General features: G+C 43.4%; 1 protein-coding gene across 1 annotated transcript; it reads left to right on the top strand.

Annotated features, from left to right (window-relative positions):
- Nucleotides 1-2,835: 2,835 nt before the first annotated feature.
- LOC110520529 (transcription factor Sox-1a-like) lies at nucleotides 2,836-19,161 on the top strand. Its single transcript, XM_090230323.1, has 2 exons — nucleotides 2,836-4,116; nucleotides 16,783-19,161. The coding sequence occupies exons 1-2, from the start codon at nucleotides 3,280-3,282 to the stop codon at nucleotides 16,840-16,842; spliced, it is 897 nt and encodes a 298-aa protein (XP_090086449.1). The 5' UTR covers nucleotides 2,836-3,279; the 3' UTR covers nucleotides 16,843-19,161.
- The last annotated feature ends 395 nt before the right edge of the window (nucleotides 19,162-19,556 follow it).

Below are 19,556 nucleotides of genomic sequence, written 5' to 3'. Positions count from 1 at the left end.
TATATATATATATATATATATGCAATCCAGCACATTTTCTCCTGTGGGTTATTTTAATGGATCGCTAAACCAAAGATCAGACAACAGACCATGGTTTATTACAGCAAAACTCTATTTTCATACTATTAGAATATGTTAAATTGCAATAATAATTCAATGTAATTAGCCTATAGGCCTGTGAAGATAATTCAATGGCATGTTAGTGTTATCTCAAATTTAAGATTAGGCTATAATGTCCAAAACCTGTCTCTGTGGATTATGTGCTTTCTTATTCATCGAAACTATATCTAGACCTACATGAGTTTTCCGGTAATAACAGGCCTCTGAAAGTGTGTTATTATAGGCTATAATGTAGCCCTATTATTATTATGCTTCTTATTTGTTATACAATTTTCTACAATTGTCCTTGTCAGTATTAGTCTAGTAGTCCTAGTTGTTGTAGCCAGGTAGCAACAGTTGTGATATGAAGTCAAAAGGGAGGCTCATATTTATTTCGATTTGATCTAGGAAGAGTGGAATCAGTGCGCTCTAGGTTGGCGCGCTTGTGTCAGTAGCCCATTCTCGGCGTGTCACATCCCCAAAAATATCTAATCTTCGACCGTAAACCATGAGACCTGGGTCGCCAGGTCACCATTGTGAGATCCCTTAACCATATTACAGAACGCAGAGGGATAGATAGATCTACATCTGAATAATCTCTGTCACGTGTTGGAGGCTATATCAATCTAATTAAAAGCAACGAACAATGATTAAATCGTTAGCCTCGCGGCGGGGAATGGGTATGTTGTTTTGCCTTTCAATTAGCCGCTGATTGCGCCTTTCACGGGTGGTCAGCTATGGAATGTGAATTATATGTGCACGGATTGAGCCTTGTAAACTATGTATATATAGGCTTAGTCCTAAAACTATTAACCCAATCGTGTAATTCAAAATACAGCATTGCCATTAGCTTGCGTGGTGTTTCCACATCTTTAAATAAAACTAATTATGGTGTAGTTTCTATCACCAAGTCTATAACTTGTCAGATAATTATTTACATTGATGTCCATGTATGTTAACCAAATGTATGTGAACATAACGGCGCACAGTAGGCTCCCATGCTGTTATCCTTCAGATGACAGCAATGACAGTCTATATCTACAATCTGCCCCAGGGATTCAGTGTTGTGTTGTTGCTTTAGCCTCCTTAACAGCTGATTAGAAATAGTGAAATCTCTTCATGCAGCCCACAACTCCAGTGGCTTGTTCATAAAAGTTTGACATCTGATGAAGCCATCCTTTAACGCACGGTTAGGTTGTGGTTAATGATGCAATACAGTGTGTGTGTGTGTGTGTGTGTGTGTGCGCGCGCATGCGTGCGTGTGGCCATCTAATAGTCTATTGGCTTTCTAAATATGGCATACATGATGCAGGCAATACTCACAATTTTACTTATAATGCATTAAACAATGACAATTTCTCTAGCTTCTAAAACGAAGGGGTGGTAGGGGGTAACTGCCCCCCCCCCCCCCCCCCATAATACACATCAAGACCACAAGATGTCACCAAATTATTTTCCCAACATTTTCCCTGGCTGTCACTGTTCTTGCTGTGTCATCACAACTTCTGGAGATAATCAAATGTTTTGATATTTTGAAAAAGTTCCAATGAAGTTAGATCACATTTTTTTAAAAATTAAATATGCAAGTAGAAAAGCCTTAAAATAAATAATCCACTTGTTTAGAGAGAAAAATGTTGATAATTTTTGTGTTTGGGGCCACTCCCAACAAGAGATTAACTGCCCCCTGGGGGATAGTTACTCCTTTATGGTTACGAATGTACCTCTGGGGCAGCAGGGTAGCCTAGTGGTTAGAGCGGTGGACAAGTAACCGGAAGGTTGCAAGTTGAAACACCCAAGCTGACAAAGTTTAAAACTGTTATTCTGCACCTGAACAGGCAGTTAACCCACTGTTCCTAGACCGAAAATAAGAATTTGTTCTTATTAACTGACTTGCCTGGTAGAATGTTTTTTTTTTAAATGTGTTTCTACCTGTCATTTAGACAATGACTAGCCAAATTAGTGCTAGTTTATGCTAACTTGCTAGCTAGCAACTTCACTAGACGTAAATGCTAGCCAGCTAGCTAGTTAGCATAAGCTGCTAGTACTAGCTAGCAACCATACTACCAGATCATCTGAGATAAAATACATTAAAAAAGATAACGAAGCTTAATTTCAATTGTAAAATGTTTCCACTAGGGACTGATAACTACAGTTAATACAACTTTAAAGCCTATTAGCTATTTTACAAAGCATTTCATGTGTAAAGAGAGAGCTTTCAATTGGCATCCCCTGTTATTAAATGTTATATTCCAATGTTACTTAATGTTATTATTTATATTCCATTCAATATTATATTCAAATGAATTGTATATTAATTAAAAAACGACAATTGAAAACCTTTTGCTCCTGAATTACATTTTAAAGACTGCTGGGATTTAAAATCTTGCATTTTTCAAATAATATTTAGTGCAATTGTATAAATAAATTATATGGAATATGAACAACAAAGAAAGAACAAATACAATGAACGTGCAGGTGAGTTAAAAAGAGAAACTTTACATCAAATCTCCTCATAGTGAGGATATTAATGGTGCTTTACTTTTCTCCCTTTCTTCTCCTAAGCATGACCTTTTACACATACATTTTTTTTTATCCAATTGAAGCTTTTTTTGTGGCAGCAATTAGTCATTGTTCTTAACGGGGCTAGTTACCCCCTATTACCCTATAGGCCTAGACAGTATAATGGCTATGCGGTTGAATAACTTTTAGGCTTGAAGTCTAGTATTGACAATGGCAAACGGACTCAGATTTCATGCCCACGCAATGTTTTCCACCATGTTCCCCCAGTGTGTTCCTCTTTCACTAGCTCAGCGTCACCTGACTGAGCGCCATGCAAATCTCTCTGCTTCTAGAACGCCATTGGCCGCTCGTGGCTCATTTAACCGCTGTCAAGGCACATCGTATGGCTGCCGCTTTAACTAACTTCTCAACTCTGACAGGGAAAGTGGCTCAAAGGCGCATTCTGTCAGTGGATGTGAACCAACAACCGGAGAGGAGATAAAGCACGCACAGAACATTTCTGAGATTCCCTCTTTCTTGGATTATTAATTAAGTTTACATTTCACTCATTTTGAGGTATACAATTGTTGATCCCTCGTGTGTACCTGCTCCGCCAGACTCGCGCACCGACTGAATCAGACACATTTTTTTCTGTTGATAGAAAGTTTGAAAACCAGGTGAATGTATAGCATGATGATGGAGACGGACCTCCATTCCCCTGGACCCCAAACGAACACAAATTCGGGGCAGACGGGACCGAACAGCGGGTCCAAAGCGAATCAGGACCGGGTGAAGCGTCCAATGAACGCGTTCATGGTGTGGTCCCGTGGGCAGCGGAGAAAGATGGCCCAAGAGAACCCCAAAATGCACAACTCCGAGATCAGCAAGCGGCTGGGCGCGGAGTGGAAGGTGATGACGGAAGCGGAGAAGAGACCCTTCATCGATGAAGCGAAGCGGTTACGAGCCATGCACATGAAGGAGCACCCGGATTACAAGTACAGACCAAGACGGAAGACCAAGACCCTGCTGAAAAAGGACAAATACTCTCTGGCTGGTGGCCTGCTCTCTGGGGCTGGCGGTGGTGGAATGGGTCTGGGGGTCGGGGTGGGTTCATCCGGGGTCGGCCAGAGGTTAGAGAGCCCCGGGTGCCACGGGGGCTCCGCCAGCTCAGGCTACACGCACATGAACGGCTGGGCGAACGGTGCGTACTCGGGGCAAGTGGCTGCAGCAGCTGCGGCCGCGGCGATGATGCAGGAGGCGCAGCTAGTTTACAGCCAGCACCCGGGCAGCGGGCACCACCACCACTCACACCACCACCACCACCCGCACAACCCCCAGCCCATGCACCGCTACGACATGTCGGCGCTCCAGTACAGCCCCATCTCGAACTCTCAGGGCTACATGAGCGCCTCTCCGTCCGGCTACGGCGGGATCACCTACACGCAGCACCAGAGCTCTGGCGTCTCCTCCTCCGCTGCCATGAGCACGTTAGGGTCGCTGGTGAAGTCAGAGCCGAGCGTAAGCCCTCCCGTTAGCACTCACTCCAGGGGCCCTTGCCCCGGAGACTTGAGAGAGATGATAAGCATGTATTTACCGACCGGAGAGCCCGGGGACCCGTCGGTGCAAAGTAGACTCCACGCAATGCCGCAGCATTACCAGAGTGCGACGGCTGCGGTGAACGGAACGGTTCCGTTAACACATATATAGATTAAGCTATTCATAAGACTATGGAAACTGCAGACAGAACACAAAATAACATAACCAAATATTTACATATTTTTTTTAATGATCACGGAACTAGGCCTACCTGCATTTTGTACAGAATGTTTATGGTGATGTTGTAAATTAAAGGTAAATTAGCCTATCCATTTCGCCTTTTGGAGTATATAGTCCCTTACGCACAGGATATGAGTTCAAATATTGGTTGTTGTGTTATAATTTTGATGACTTTTTATGAAACCCACTTGTGGTTTAGGGCGATGCCAAATGAATGAATACATTTGGTTAACTATAATCGTATTATTCTGGGTTCACTGTAAGTTATAGAATAATAAGATAACATGGTTTTCATAATCATAAAAAAAATGTCAATATTGATTTTTCCCCATTTGCTAATTACCCAAGCGTTTGTAAACATGTCCGTTTATACTATGTCTATTTATGATCATAATGATCTATTTTTATTGTAATAATTATTGTAAATTGTGAATAATTTTTAATATTTTAAAAGACTGATGCGCAATTGCTATTGTATAATTTACGAGGTGCGATTGCGCTGAAATACAATTAAAATAAATTTCACACAAATGTTGCTCTGGTTCTACAAAAAAAGTCTTAGCTTCATTATTGTTCACTATCTTCGGTTGCAAATTACAATTTGAGTTGTGTTTAATTTGAAACACACGGACATGATCAAAAAGTCTGACGCAAAGCTACGGATAGGCCACAGTAAATGTTGTTGTTTTTGTAAGGGGAAAGTGTCTCTGGCAAACCCGTAACATTAAGCACGTTATTAAAATGCGTATCAACTAATAATATTACCTATGCATATCTGCTTATTTGGCCATTTGATTAAAAGAGGACGGTCCCATGGTACACCCGAACTATTCTCAGGGTTTACATTTATGGGTTTATAATACTTTTTGTAAAGTCACTTGCAAGTTGTTCCAATGAAACAGGGTCCACAGATTTCACAGAGAGACACAGTATTCCTATAGTCCTTCGGAATATACATTTAGGATATGCGCGTCTCATATGCCATATGTTTTAATATACGGTAATGTGTGTTGTTGTTGTTGTTCTTGATTCTATTCTATTCATGGTATTCAACTCCCATAGTAATTTGAGTGCTGTTAGGCTACATGCAGTAGAGTTTATTATACTTGTATTACTGACAAGACTATTCAGCAGGTATTGGTTAGACAATAGCCCTGATGTAGTATAAGTTTAATGATGTTGTTAAAATGTGCAATGTATTATTCAAGTAGCATATTATTATATATTTCTACATGACATAAAATACATTCTTATAGCCTATAGCCCTGTAAAAACGAGAGCAAAGCTGTTTCGAGTTGATATTTTTGTCTGATTTCCGTGGCTTTTTGAAAAACGTCTTATTCTCCAGGGATGAAACAGGCCTATACATGGACGTAACGCTTTAATTACAAATAGCGATCACCAAATGCCACTAGTACATTTAGAAGGAGAAGTATAGTTAGTCAGGCTCCCTCAAATACTCTATACTGTATTTTATCACCCCCCCCAAAAATATGTTTTTTAAACCAAATTAATTTGTAGGATGTTTGGTAGCTTATTTTTTCCAATAAATTAGCCTAATATAATTTTAATTAATAGCATAATGTCCTAAATTATTGGACTTAACATTAAACCTATTATGATTCTAATAATGATTTGTTCAAACCAAAATGAGTTTGTATATGGACCTACACAGCAGGTCTTCATCTGATTATTTTAGAACAATTTTCTTGTGACCGAATATTTCCCACTTTTGAATACGTTGACTGTGAGTAGATGATCCTGATAAGTACAAGCTGAAGTCATTTTAATGGTCCATTCGGGAGGAAAGTGCAAACTTGGCTGTTTTGTTGCTATGTGTGTAGTGGTCAAAGTTCAGTCTGTTTCCTAAATCCCTAAACAAAGCCTGCCTACCTGAATAGGGAGCAGTGTGGATGCAAAAAAACACTTTAGTCAGTAGTTGACACAATCTGCATCCCAGCCATAGACCTACTATAGCGAGCACACTGATGAAGGCTGTAATGCCGAAACACTGTGCCTGATCCACAATACGGGGTTGATCCAGTAGGGGGGGGGGGGGGGGGGGGGGGGGGGGGGGGGTCGTCGTATCCTCTTGTTACCACAGTGGTTGGATTGCTTTTAAGTTTAGTTCTTTACCCTTTGAACATTCGGAGATGAGTTAGTGTGCATGAGATGTTATATCTCTTTCCTCTGTGCCATGATGAATGAAGACCATAATAGATGAAATCACTGTGCTGGAGAGGGAGATTTCAAACGGAGATAAGTGAGTGAGAGTTTTCTCTTTTTGTGCTTCACTGAGAATCATCTGCAGACATTACGAGGCCATCAATCAAAAGTATTTATAAAACCCTTTTTACATCTGCTGATATCTCAAAGTGTTATACAGAAACCCAGCCTAAACCCCAAACAATGCAGACGTATTTTATTTTACAAGTCAGTTAAGAACAAATTCTTATTTTCAATGACTGCCTAGAAACAGTGGGTTAACTGCCTGTTCAGGGGCAGAACGACAGATTTGTACCTTGTCAGCTTGGGGGATTGAAATTGCAACCTTTCGGTTACTAGTCCAATGCTCTAACCACTATGCTACCCTGCCGCCCCAGGGCACAGCAGTTAGGAAAATCTTCCTAGAAAGGTAGGAACCTAGGAAGAAACCAAGAGAGGAACCAGGCTCTGAGGGGTGGCCAGTCCTCTTCTTGCTGTGCCAGGTGGAGATTAGAAACCTAGAGAGGAACCAGGCTCTGAGGAGTGGCCAGTCCTCTTCTGGCTGTGCCAGGTGGAGATTAGAAACCTAGAGAGGAACCAGGCTCTGAGGGGTGGCCAGTCCTCTTCTGGCTTTTCCGGGTGGAGATTAGAAACCTAGAAAGGAACCAGGCTCTGAGGGGTGGCCAGTCCTCTTCTGGCTGTGCCAGGTGGAGATTAGAAACCCAGAGAGGAACCAGGCTCTGAGGGGTGGCCAGTCCTCTTCTGGCTGTGCTGGGGGGGACATTAGGGGTCACGCTGTTTACTAGTTGTTTCACTTACATAAAAAATTAGAATAGAATCATTTGGTGTTTCATACAATCATTAAGATCACTTAAAAACACTTGAAATGACAGTGACTTCCTATTTGGGAGCAGCTTTATATGTTCATGAAACACACAGTTGAAGTCAGAAGTTTACATACACTTAGCTTGGAGTCATTAAAACTCTTTTTCAACCACTCCACACATTTCTAGTTAGCAAACTACAGTTTTGACAATTCGGTTAGGACCTCTAAGTTGTGCATGGCACAAGTAATTTTTCCAACAATTGTTTACAGACAGATTATTTCACTTATAATTCACTGTGTCACAATTCCAGTGGGTCAGAAGTTTACATACACTAAGTTGACTGTGCCGTTAAACAGCTTTGAAAATTCCAGAAAATGATGTCATGGCTTTAGAAGCTTCTGATAGGCTAATTGACCTCATTTAAGTCAATTGGAGGTGTACCTATGGATACATTTCAAGGCTTACCTTCAAACGTAGTGCCTATTTGCTTGACATCATGGGAAAATCACAAGAAATCAGCCAAAACCTCCACAAGTCTGGTTCATCTTGGGAGTAATTTCCAAATGCCTGAAGGTACCATGTTCATCTGTACAAACAATAGTACGTAAGTATAAACACCATGGGACCACGAAGCAGTCATACCGCTCAGGAAGGAGACGCTTTCTGTCTCGTAGAGATGAACGTACTTTGTTGAGAAAAGTGCAAATCAATCCCAGAACAACTGCAAAGGACCTTGTTAAGATGCTGGAGGAAACAGGTACAAAAGTATCTATATCCACAGTAAAACGAGTCTTATATCGACATAACCTGAAAGGCCACTCAGTAAGGAAGAAGCAACTGCTCCAAAACCGCCATAAAAAGGCATCATGTTGTGGGAGTGCTTTGCTGCAGGAGGGACTGGTGAACTTCACAAAAAAGATGGCATCATGAGGTAGGAAAATTATGTGGATATATTGAAGCAACATCTCAAGACATCAGTCAGGAAGTTAAAGCTTGGTCGCAAATGGGTCTTCCAAATGGACAATGACACCAAGCATACTTCCAAAGCTGTGGCAAAATGGCTAAAGGACAACAAAGTCAAGGTATGGGAGTGGCCATCACAAAGCCCTGACCTTAATCCTATAGAAAATTTGTGGGCAGAACTGAAAAAGCGTGTGCAAGCAAGGAGGCCTACAAACCTGACTCAGTTACACCAGCTCTGTCAGGAGGAATGGGCCAAAATATACCCAACTTATTGTGGGAAGCTTGTGGAATTTAAAAGCATGCTACTAAATACTAAGTGAGTGTATGTAAACTTCTGACCCACTGGGAATCTGATGAAAGAAATAAAAGCTGAAATTAATCATTATCTCTACTATTATTCTGACATTTCACATTCTTAAAATGAAGTGGTGATCCTAACTGACCTAAGACAGGGAATTTTTACTATGATTAAATGTCAGGAATTGTGAAAAACTGAGTTTAAATGTATTTGGCTGAGGTTTATGTAAACTTCCGACTTCAACTGTAGTTGTTGTTCTTATCTGCTTGTCAAATACATCTCCACACTAATATCATTGCTAGGGCGGGAGGTTTGGTCAATGCACATGAACAGTAGAAACTTCCGGCCCTAACCTTTGCCATCACTGTAATATCATTGCTAGGGCGGGAGGTTTGGTCAGTGCACATGAACAGTAGAAACTTCCAGCCCTAGTCTTTGCCATCACTGTAATATCATTGCTAGGGCGGGAGGTTTGGTCAGTGCACATGAACAGTAGAAACTTCCAGCCCTAGTCTTTGCCATCACTGTAATATCATTGCTAGGGCGGGAGGTTTGGTCAGTGCACATGAACAGTAGAAACTTCCAGCCCTAGTCTTTGCCATCACTGTAATATCATTGCTAGGGCGGGAGGTTTGGTCAGTGCACATGAACAGTAGAAACTTCCAGCCCTAGTCTTTGCCATCACTGTAATATCATTGCTAGGGCGGGAGGTTTGGTCAATGCACATGAACAGTAGAAACTTCCAGCCCTAGTCTTTGCCATCAGTGTAATATCATTGCTAGGGCGGGAGGTTTGGTCAGTGCACATGAACAGTAGAAACTTCCAGCCCTAGTCTTTGCCATCACTGTAATCAGCAACAAGTGACATGACCTCAGGGAACTTCTCTCAGCCTGTGATATGATTCCATACGCTTCTCCCTAAAGTGAGAATTTGCTCCATCACTCTCATGGGTGTAAATGTATGGGAGTAGGCATGGGCTAGAGGGGAGGGAATTCCATCTGTCTCACTCTAGTCCATTCCCTCCATGAGGGGTGAACGAGAGAACGAGGACACACTTCAAGGCCTTGCTGTCCCTTTCTGTGCCTCAAAGGCTGCGTTTACACAGGCAGCCAAATTCAGATTTATTTTGGGAACTAATTGGTCTTTTGACCAATCAGATCAGCTTTGAAAAATATCGTATGTGAAAAGATTGGATGTGATTGGTCAAAAGAACAATTAGTGGGGACAAAATATAATAATAGGGCTGTCTGTGTCAATGCACCAAAGAGCCTGGAATAAACATCTCTGGTGCATTGAGACATTTTATGAGTATGGTATTTTCTATTGTGCCTGAATAGGATTGTATAAACAGTCACTGTTAAATCCTGTTTCAGGTTATTGTTGTTTTGGTTGATCAAGATCAGGCCCCAAACAGCATTATAATTGTTATTTTGTCTGTCCCATACAGGGCTGGCTGTAGGGCCAGTATACACTTTAAAAAAAAGGTGATATCTAAAAAACAAAACTTTTTTTTTTGCTGTCCTCACAGGAGAACCCTTAGAATATCCTTTTTTTGCTTCCTGGTAGATCTCTTTTGGTTCCAGGTAGAGCCTTTTTGGGTTCCATGTACAACCCTTTCCACAGAGGGTTCTACTTGGAACCCATAAGGGTTCTACCTGGAATCAAAAAGGGTTCTACCAGGAATCAAAAAGGGTTATCCTATGGGGACAGTCAAATAACACTTTTAGGACCCTTTTTTCTAAGTGTATAGACATTTTGGGTGGAATTTAGGTTATGGAAACGTAAATATTAAGTGTGTTTCATTGTTTCACAACTTACAGTATGATGTGGACATTATTTTTAATTTAGCACCAGCTGATGAAAGAAAATGCCCCAATCAGGGATAGCAAATTATTTCATCATTTAGAAAACGAGTGAATCATCTTATACTGTAGTCCTATGCACATCTATATGCCTACATGCAGGTGTATTGCAGTCATTTACATTAATTATGGGTGTAGATTACTTTAGAGCCTACACCCCAGGAGGCAGGTGGAGGCCAATGAAAAATAATGTATTAATTGGCCTCCACCTTTCTCTTATATATATTTTTTAAACGCTGAAAAGTAAGTTTGGACCAGACAGTGATATGGTGTATGGCCAGTATGCACGGGTTAGGGTCCAAACGTACTTTTCTGCAGTTGAAAAAAAAGATGTGGTGTATGCAGAGCTCCCCTCCTACGCAGCGGAGGAGCGCATAGGATGTCCCGCTTGGTGTCTATTTGTATTTATCTGCAGATGTAAAGCGACACAGATTAACGCTGAAAACCCAGAGAGGTGGGGCACGTCACGCCACATCGCCAGGCTAAAAGAGGAGCGTTCTGGTAAATTTAACCCGAATAATTTCCTACTCAACCACAGATGGGGACGTGGGAGGGAGGTGGGGATGGGGAGGTTTTGGAAGGGAATAGGGGAATAGGGAGGGGGCCTGACCAATAAATACTCTTATCTTGTAGTCACCGATATATTCCGGGCTAGGAAGCCATCAGCGCTGGCGCACACTCCGCGCCCGTAAAGCCCCGATCCCATGCACTCGCTGTCCTAAATGGGGATAATTAGCGTCACTTTATCACGACTCGGCATATTTTCTCCGCTCCCCCACCCCCTCCCCAAAATCAGCCGAGCTGCCTGCTCTCGGTGCCCGCTCTGTCGCAGAAGATTACGGAGACAGATTGCACAGAACGAATGTGCCGGGTGAGATTAGCGCGGAATAGAGAAAGCAACTGGGAAAGTAACTGGGCCAATGAATTCCTCGCGAGCGCCTTATCGTGCAATTACACGTTGACATGTTTAACAATCTTGCTGCCTCTTAATCCTGCGCTCTTCCAGGAGCGCGGCGTGGCTGATCTTGCTGCTGCCTTGTCCAGCACTGCATGGCGCTGCTGGAGCACAGGCCGTAATGCACCGAAACGCATGCTATGGAACAGGCTGTTGACACACACACAGAACGTTTAGATTTTTCATGTTAAAACTTTTACTCTTGTTGGTTCCTGCTATCTTGCAATGCTGCTTTTCTCTGCAAAGTCAGAATTGGCTATATTGTACAAATAAATTAAAACAAAAATGATAGGCATTATTGTAGGCATTATGATTAGCAGTATGGTTAAGGTTAGGGTTAAGGTTAGAGTTAGTGTTAGGGTTAAGGTTAGAGTTAAGGTAAGGGTTAAGGTTAGGGTTAGTGTTAGGGTTAGGGTTAGGTTTAAAATCTGATTTTATTACTTCGTGGCTGTGCCAGCTATAGTGACCACCACTCTGCAGAGCTGCCTCCAGAACACCACTTTGCAGAGCTGCCTCCAGAACACCACTCTGTAGAGCTGTCTCCAGAACACCACTCTGTAGACCTGCCTCCAGAACACCACTCTGTAGAGCTGCCTCCAGAACACCACTCTGCAGAGCTGGCTCCAGAACACCACTCTGCAGAGCTGCCTCCAGAACACCATTCTGCAGAGCTGCGTCCAGAACACCACTCTGTAGAGCTGCCTCCAGAACACCACTCTGTAGAGCTGCCTCCAGAACACCACTCTGCAGAGCTGCCTCCAGAACACCACTCTGCAGAGCTGCCTCCAGAACACCACTCTGCAAAGCTGTATCCAGAACACCACTCTGCAGAGCTGCTTCCAGTTTTTCATGACGAAAAACACTAACCTGTTTTTTTTCTCACAGCACAGCAATTTTGAATAGGAGGGATGATGTTCTGTAGTCTATGCTTCTGAACTCTTTGTCAGAAGAATTTCAATTAGACAGTAACTAAAAGCAAGCATGCAGTTAGGGAAATTACTGTCTTGATGATTGAACTTTGATGTTTAATCATCCACATTTTGAATTCTTCTTTATATTATGGTTTTATTTGAGGAATTTAAGCCAATGGTGACCCAGTGAAAATTATAATATAGTGAGTATAAGGCTATATCGTCTACATTTACAAAGCAATCGCCCAAGGCTACACCCCATAATGTAATTGAGGCCTAAACCGGTTTTCACCGTCCATCCCGGAGAGTGATGGTGAGAAACATTTTGCCTTGACTGGGTCATTTGTTTAGAGATCGTTATGGACTCTTTTCCTCTCACTCTCCTCCTTCACCCCCCTCTCCCCTCCCTTCACTCCCCTCCTCTCCCTCCATCCCTCCTGCCTGGTGGTAGAGGGGCCTGTGTGGGAGTGATTGTGAGCGCCACTGTTGGAATTTGGCAGCGACGGTGGGTTGGAGAGCCGCTCCACGCTGAGCCCCATTCAGCGACCGGAGCACTGTGAGGTTAGGAAGTTTCACTCAGCCGTACAACTCAATGCCCCCACAAAGGCGATTACAAGCCCCATCGCATTCCTGAAGGGACCCGGCAGCGACGCAGGTGCGAGGGGACCGGAGAACCCGTCAGACAAGTGACAAAAACGGGACAGTGCCGGGACCACACAAAACCTAACGCACCGCGGGAAGCGGGGAATGTTTTTTTAGAAGGGGTCTGAGGGTAGAAAGAAAAGACGTTTGAGGAGGACAGAGTTTTGGCGTGTTTTAGAACAGGCCTGTCTCTCTACCCATCAGTGAATGAAAGGAAAATAAATCGTGCAATTTAATGAGACAAACAAAAATGTCTAAGACATTTCCAAGACAGCAGTGCTATGATTGTTGTTTTGAAAAGAAAAATAAGGCCTAAACCGAAATATCTTTAACTTTCACAAAACGTATTGAAAGAACACATACAAAAGCACCTTTGTCCACAGTTTTGATATAACAACGAGAAAAGTACAATACAAAATCTCCTTCAATTATTCCTCGATTGGTAGCAGAATAACCAGCTAACTTGCATTGCGTCCAAGCCTGTGATTTTGGCCGGCTATAGGTCTCTATCTTGGAGACAGACGGCATATTTGATTAGAGCAGCGCCTAACTATCAATTACCAAGGAGAAACAGAGGATCCTAAGGAGCGGTAATCAGCACGCCAGCAGCTCGCGGAACTCATTTCCCACCACTGCAACATACAGTAATGGAGGAAGGCATGGAATCAGCCCAGCGCGGCAAACGAACTGTCACTGTTTGGCGACCAAGTACAACACACAGTATTCCTCTAGTGTGACGCACAACAGCGCAGGACTGTGAATTAAATTGACGAAACGAAACTTACTTTTCGTTTGTTTTGAGCACCTCCTTTGTAGTATCTTTGGAAGAGTTGCCTTATTATAGGTCTAATGAAAAGGAATTTTGAAATAATCTGACTCCTCCTCTCTCCGGTGCCCTCACCTGAGTGCTGCCCCCTGGGATGAGTGGGTAACAAAAGCAGTTCCCCGCACCGGCAGCGTTGGTCAGTCAAGCAGAGCAGACAATGCTAATTTTGCTGACCCAGATAGGCGAAGGGGGCGAACAGAGATTCCGAATGTTCATGATCTCGTTGTTCATGATCTCAATGCTAGTATAACTGCGATACTCTCAGATCCAAGCCAGTGCATGACCAGACCAGAGTAAATCGCCAACTTTATCAAATGTGTAGACCTAAAGTGTAACCAAGTTCAGAAAGGAAGTTGGGGCAAACTTTGGGACAAGCTGTAATGGGCCTATGTCTATAACTTTAACTTTCTACATGATCAATATGATCCCATGCCTCTCTTTCTGCCTGGCCCCTGTAGCCTGTGTAAAGCACTGGTTTAGGCCACAAGATTAGAAACGGAGATCATTATCTGTGCGTGCTTTATATTGTTCTGGCTGGACGGGAGCTATCCAGTGCTGAAATGATGGCGACTGACATTATGTAATTTCAGCACCTTGTTCTCAGCACCTCATTGAAAAATGTATTGTTAGAAAAATATATAGGCTATTCGATCAGGCAACGTTGGAGGATTTTTCAGAAGTCGAGTGCATGATGACCTATAGCAAAGTTGACTGAGTTTAATCATGACAATATTCAAGTGGCGTGATGAATGATTTTCACGTGTTGTATGAAAACCAAATTGGTCACCAAAACTCTGGACCAATGGGCCTTCTTCAGACAGTTTATATAGATTTTAGCGAGCCTTTATTTCACCTCTCTCCCGGAGTCAACCAGACAACCACACCTGTATGTTTCCTCCAACCACACCTGTATGTTTCCTCCAATGGTTGCTCGCTGTTTTGTGTGTTGGGGCGAACTTATACCGCGGATTGCGTCTGAGCCGCTGCAGTCCAGAGCTATCATCTACGAGCTGCCAATAAAGGGAGAGAGAAGAGAACCAAAATACGTGATGTTCATGGATCACTCATTGTTCTCGTGGGGGTCCTTGAGTCGGTTTATTTGTTGTTGTGAGGACTGGCTCATTGTAAACAGACAGCGAGTTTTTTTTTGGGGGGGGGGGGGGGGGGGGGGCTTTGCTAGGAGGGCTGGTACAGACATGGGAGCGCTCACAGCTCGCTTTCGCTCGGACGGTCGATGGCAGCAGGTGCTCATGCCCGGAGGCGCACGGAAAGGGAGGGATAGGGAGCAGCGCGTTATTACTTCAAGACCACGTCACAGTGAAATGAGGGCACTTTTCGTCCCGTTTGGTGTTGGCATGGGGCTCTGAGCTTGTCCGTCTGTCTCTCCACCCGCTCACTCATTCCTCCCCAGCGTTTACTCCCCCACAGAGCCACATCTGCAAGGTCTTTCTTTCTTCCTTCCTTCCTTTCCTCTCTCTCTCTCCCTCTCTCTCTCTCTCTGTTGCTCTCTCTTTCGTTCTTTCTCTCCTCACAGAAAGAGAGAGGGAGAGAGAGAGAGAGAGAGAAAAACAATAATAATAATGTGTTTGAGAAAGAGAGAGATGTAAAGATCATCAGATTGTGTAGAGGTTTTCCTTTAATTCATCTGTATCTCTATGAATGCTTCTGTAGGCCAACAAGGTCAGAAATTAGTGATGTCACCATGACCTCTGTAATGATCCGTCTATGGATTGGGAATAAAGTGATAATGGTTTAAAACGAAGGTATTTAATGGGTCAGAGTGTTTTGTGTCAGCCGTCCTCCATGTGTTCTCCATTCACATCAACACCAGTGGAGAGAGAGACTGAGAGAATGAAGCACAGTGCTTTCTGCTGCCAATATACAGTAGCTAATCCTTTTAGAGCACTGCTGCTGGAAAATCTTTGAGCATGTAATCACACACACACACACACACACACACACACACACACACACACACACACACACACACACACACGCACACACACACACACACACACACAGACAAAAACACACACACACACACACACACACACACACACACACACACACACACACACACACACACACACACACACACACACACACACACACACACACACACACACACACACACACACACACACACACACACACACACACACACACACACACATAGACAAAAACACACACACACACACACACACAGACAAAAACACACACACACACACACACACACACACACACACACACTGCTGTAAAGGATGTCTGAGTGGCAAGTGATTATTTCCAAAGTGGCGTGGAAAGGGGAGGTCAATGAGTGGTGATAAGAAACAGTGGTTTCCTGATGTTGCAGCCCTGCACATTGCTGATAGCTGTCTGACTCCCTGACCTCTGACCTTTGTGAGGTCTAGTGATCAACAACCGGGGACATTTAGATGGGGTCAGATTCTAACCTGTGAGGGATGTGTACTTCACACAAACCCCTCAGGAGACAGGGTATAAGTAGCCTTTAATAATTATGATAACTCTAGTCCATTACACTGTTGTCAGCTATCAGACAGTTTAGCAGAGCTAGGTGAAATGGGATTCTATTTATTATTTTCTAAGTGTGTGTGTGTGTGTGTGTGTGTGTGCGTGTGTGCGTGCGTGTTAGCATGTGTGTGTGTGTATGCGCTCTTCTGGCTTGTGTATATTTTGTTGTTTTAAGCATGGGAGGTACAATTACGGTACATGAGTAGTAAATAATGACTCTACCTGGTCCATTATTGGACCTACTGTATGTGTTCTGCCCCACAGCCTGCCACTCTGTGTGCACACAAGAGACTGGGAGAGATACATACTGTTGTGCTGGCTGGACTGACTGACTGCTGACCTTTAGAGGTCTGTCTCACTAATTCCCCCCTCCCCCTCTCTCTCCAGGGTGTCCAATATGAGGACTGTCATGAGGGACTGTCCATGAATCACCATGGAAACCTGTGATTGACAGACAGGCGCTAGCCCCATCTGGCTGGCTGGCAGGCCGTCATTACGATGAGCAGGAGGAGATTTGCTGTACGGCGACAGGACCGTACGAAAAATGTCAACGATCGCCAGAGCCCCAGATTTCCTCCCATCCCCCAAGTAGCTAATGTTACCTAATGTTATCTCATGTTATCTAATGCCCATATTTATCATTCAAATAATCTAGACTGAAGTTAGCTGCAATACACCCCCACACACCTCACTGACTCCCCTTATGTACCAACACCTCAACACACCTCACTGACTCCCCTTATGTACCAACACCTCAACACACCTCACTGACTCCCCTTATGTACCAACACCTCAACACACCTCACTGACTCCCCTTATGTACCAACACCTCAACACACCTCACTGACTCCCCTTATGTACCAACACCTCAACACACCTCACTGACTCCCCTTATGTACCAACACCTCAACACACCTCACTGACTCCCCTTATGTACCAACACCTCAACACACCTCACTGACTCCCCCTATGTACCAACACCTCAACACACCTCACTGACTCCCCTTATGTACCAACACCTCAAACCACCTCACTGACTCCCCTTATGTACCAACACCTCAACACACCTCACTGACTCCCCTTATTTACCAACACCTCAACACACCTCACTGACTCCCCATATGTACCAACACCTCAACACACCTCACTGACTCCCCTTATGTACCAACACCTCAACACACCTCACTGACTCCCCTTATGTACCAACACCTCAACACACATCACTGACTCCCCTTATGTACCAACACCTCAACACACCTCACTCAAACCCCCTTACACTTTCCCCATGTACCTCATCCCAACCACTTTGGAACATACCCATCCTCCAACCTGTCTGTCACTAATCACTCCCTACACTCCTCACCCCAACCGTCCCTCACACCACCCACCCCCTCCTTACCCCCACACACCTTAGCCTGCCTCCTATGTAAATACCCTGTCTCCCTCTATTGGCCTATGTCTCAGCAGCGCTCTGCATGTTAACATTTCTAAACCCCCTCAAATTGTGACTAACAAACATTTTGTAGCCTTCAGTCTATTTGAACAGTCAGCCAGCCCTGCATGCCAAACAGCTAGCTAGAACAGACTGAGACAGACTGGAAGACTGGCACCCTGACCAGAGAGTAAGTGCTGTGTTTATCCTCTCATACATACACCACCAGCTTACTCCGGTTTGGCAGGGCAGTTACAAAGGACCAGCCAATGCCTGGCAAACTGACAGGCATCCGGGCTAGTTAGCACCTAGGAAGAGGTTCTATAAAGATAAAGGAGAAAAGACAAGCAATGTGTACTCATCCTTCTCCTCTCCAGTGAAGTCTTACCACTCATCCTTCTCCTCTCCAGTGAAGTCTTACCACTCATCATTCACCTCTCCAGTGAAGTCTTACCACTCATCGTTCTCCACTCCAGTGAAGTCTTACCACTCATCCTTCTCCTCTCCAGTGAAGTCTTACCACTCATCCTTCTCCTCTCCTGTGAAGTCTTACCACTCATCCTTCTCCTCTCCAGTGAAGTCTTACCACTCATCCTTCTCCTCTCCAGTGAAGTCTTACCACTCATCCTTCTCCTCTCCAGTGAAGTCTTACCACTCATCGTTCTCCACTCCAGTGAAGTCTTACCACTCATCCTCCTCCTCTCCAGTGAAGTCTTACCACTCATCCTTCTCCTCTCCAGTGAAGTCTTACCACTCATCGTTCTCCACTACAGCTCATGGCCAAGACACAGCGTACATTTTGTAGTCATACAAATCTTCTACCTTGAGTGATACCACAAAATAAACAATACATTTTTTAAAAACACTTTCAAATTGCGTTCTGTCACCTCCCCTTGAAGCCAGAGGAGAAAATCTCAGTTTCGTTAGAGAGGGAATTAAAATAGAGGATCATTGTAGAGTACCAGGAGGAAATGTGAGGGAAACTGTTATGTGAGGTCACAAACAAACTATAATATGTCATTTCAATAGTTTTTCATTCATTTGAAATCTGTTCCTTAAGCTTGTGTTTTTTAATGAATGTAATTTATCTGGGAGATGCTTGATGCAGTGTTTATATCTGTGGCAGATTTAAGCATTTAATCCAATGTCGAGATTTTGATTGCATCAACAATGGCTTAATCAGACAATCATCTTTATGGATTTGTATTAAAGATTTTATATCAACGTATTAAGTTGAAATCAAAATCATTTTTGTTGATGAAGTCTTGCCTCTGTCCATTTTGAGGATTGACTGTAAATCTTTCCCTTGAAATATTAATAAAATGCAAAATAAAGTGAAGTCATCTAAGTTGACTGTGTTCCGTCACCCTGTTGTTAACATGCATGTATTCACACACACACACACACACACACACTAGAAAAAAGAAGAAAAACACACACACACACATGCACACAGAGAAATACACATATTATGTCTATCTAGCTGCTACCAACCTGGGATTTGAAATGACTGGAAACCAACACAGGATTTGATTGCTATTAGAAGCAGTGCTACAGGGTGATGTTGTAGTTAGTTGTGTGGTGTGTTACTCTGCATGTGCCTGTACAGCCAGACTGTGTACAGGAACATGGTGTGTTACTCTGTGGGGCGTCTCTATACAGGTGTCGTTTCACCCAGACAGACTGTGTACAGGAACATGATAATAGGCATCTCATGTGACTACATAAA

Source organism: Oncorhynchus mykiss, chromosome 3 (assembly GCF_057628025.1).
Source record: "Oncorhynchus mykiss isolate SJ-2025 chromosome 3, ASM5762802v1, whole genome shotgun sequence".
Taxonomy (NCBI): domain Eukaryota; kingdom Metazoa; phylum Chordata; class Actinopteri; order Salmoniformes; family Salmonidae; genus Oncorhynchus; species Oncorhynchus mykiss.
Note: the sequence above shows the minus strand (reverse complement) of the source record. Positions and strands in the feature narration are given on the sequence as shown.

Coding starts and splice junctions, on each gene's coding strand:
- LOC110520529 (XM_090230323.1), top strand. CDS start 3,280: ATGTATAGCATGATGATGGAGACGGACCTCCATTCCCCTGGACCCCAA. Junction 4,117..16,782: donor TGGTGAAGTCAGAGCCGAGC/GTAAGCCCTCCC, acceptor CTCTCTCTCCAG/GGTGTCCAATATGAGGACTG.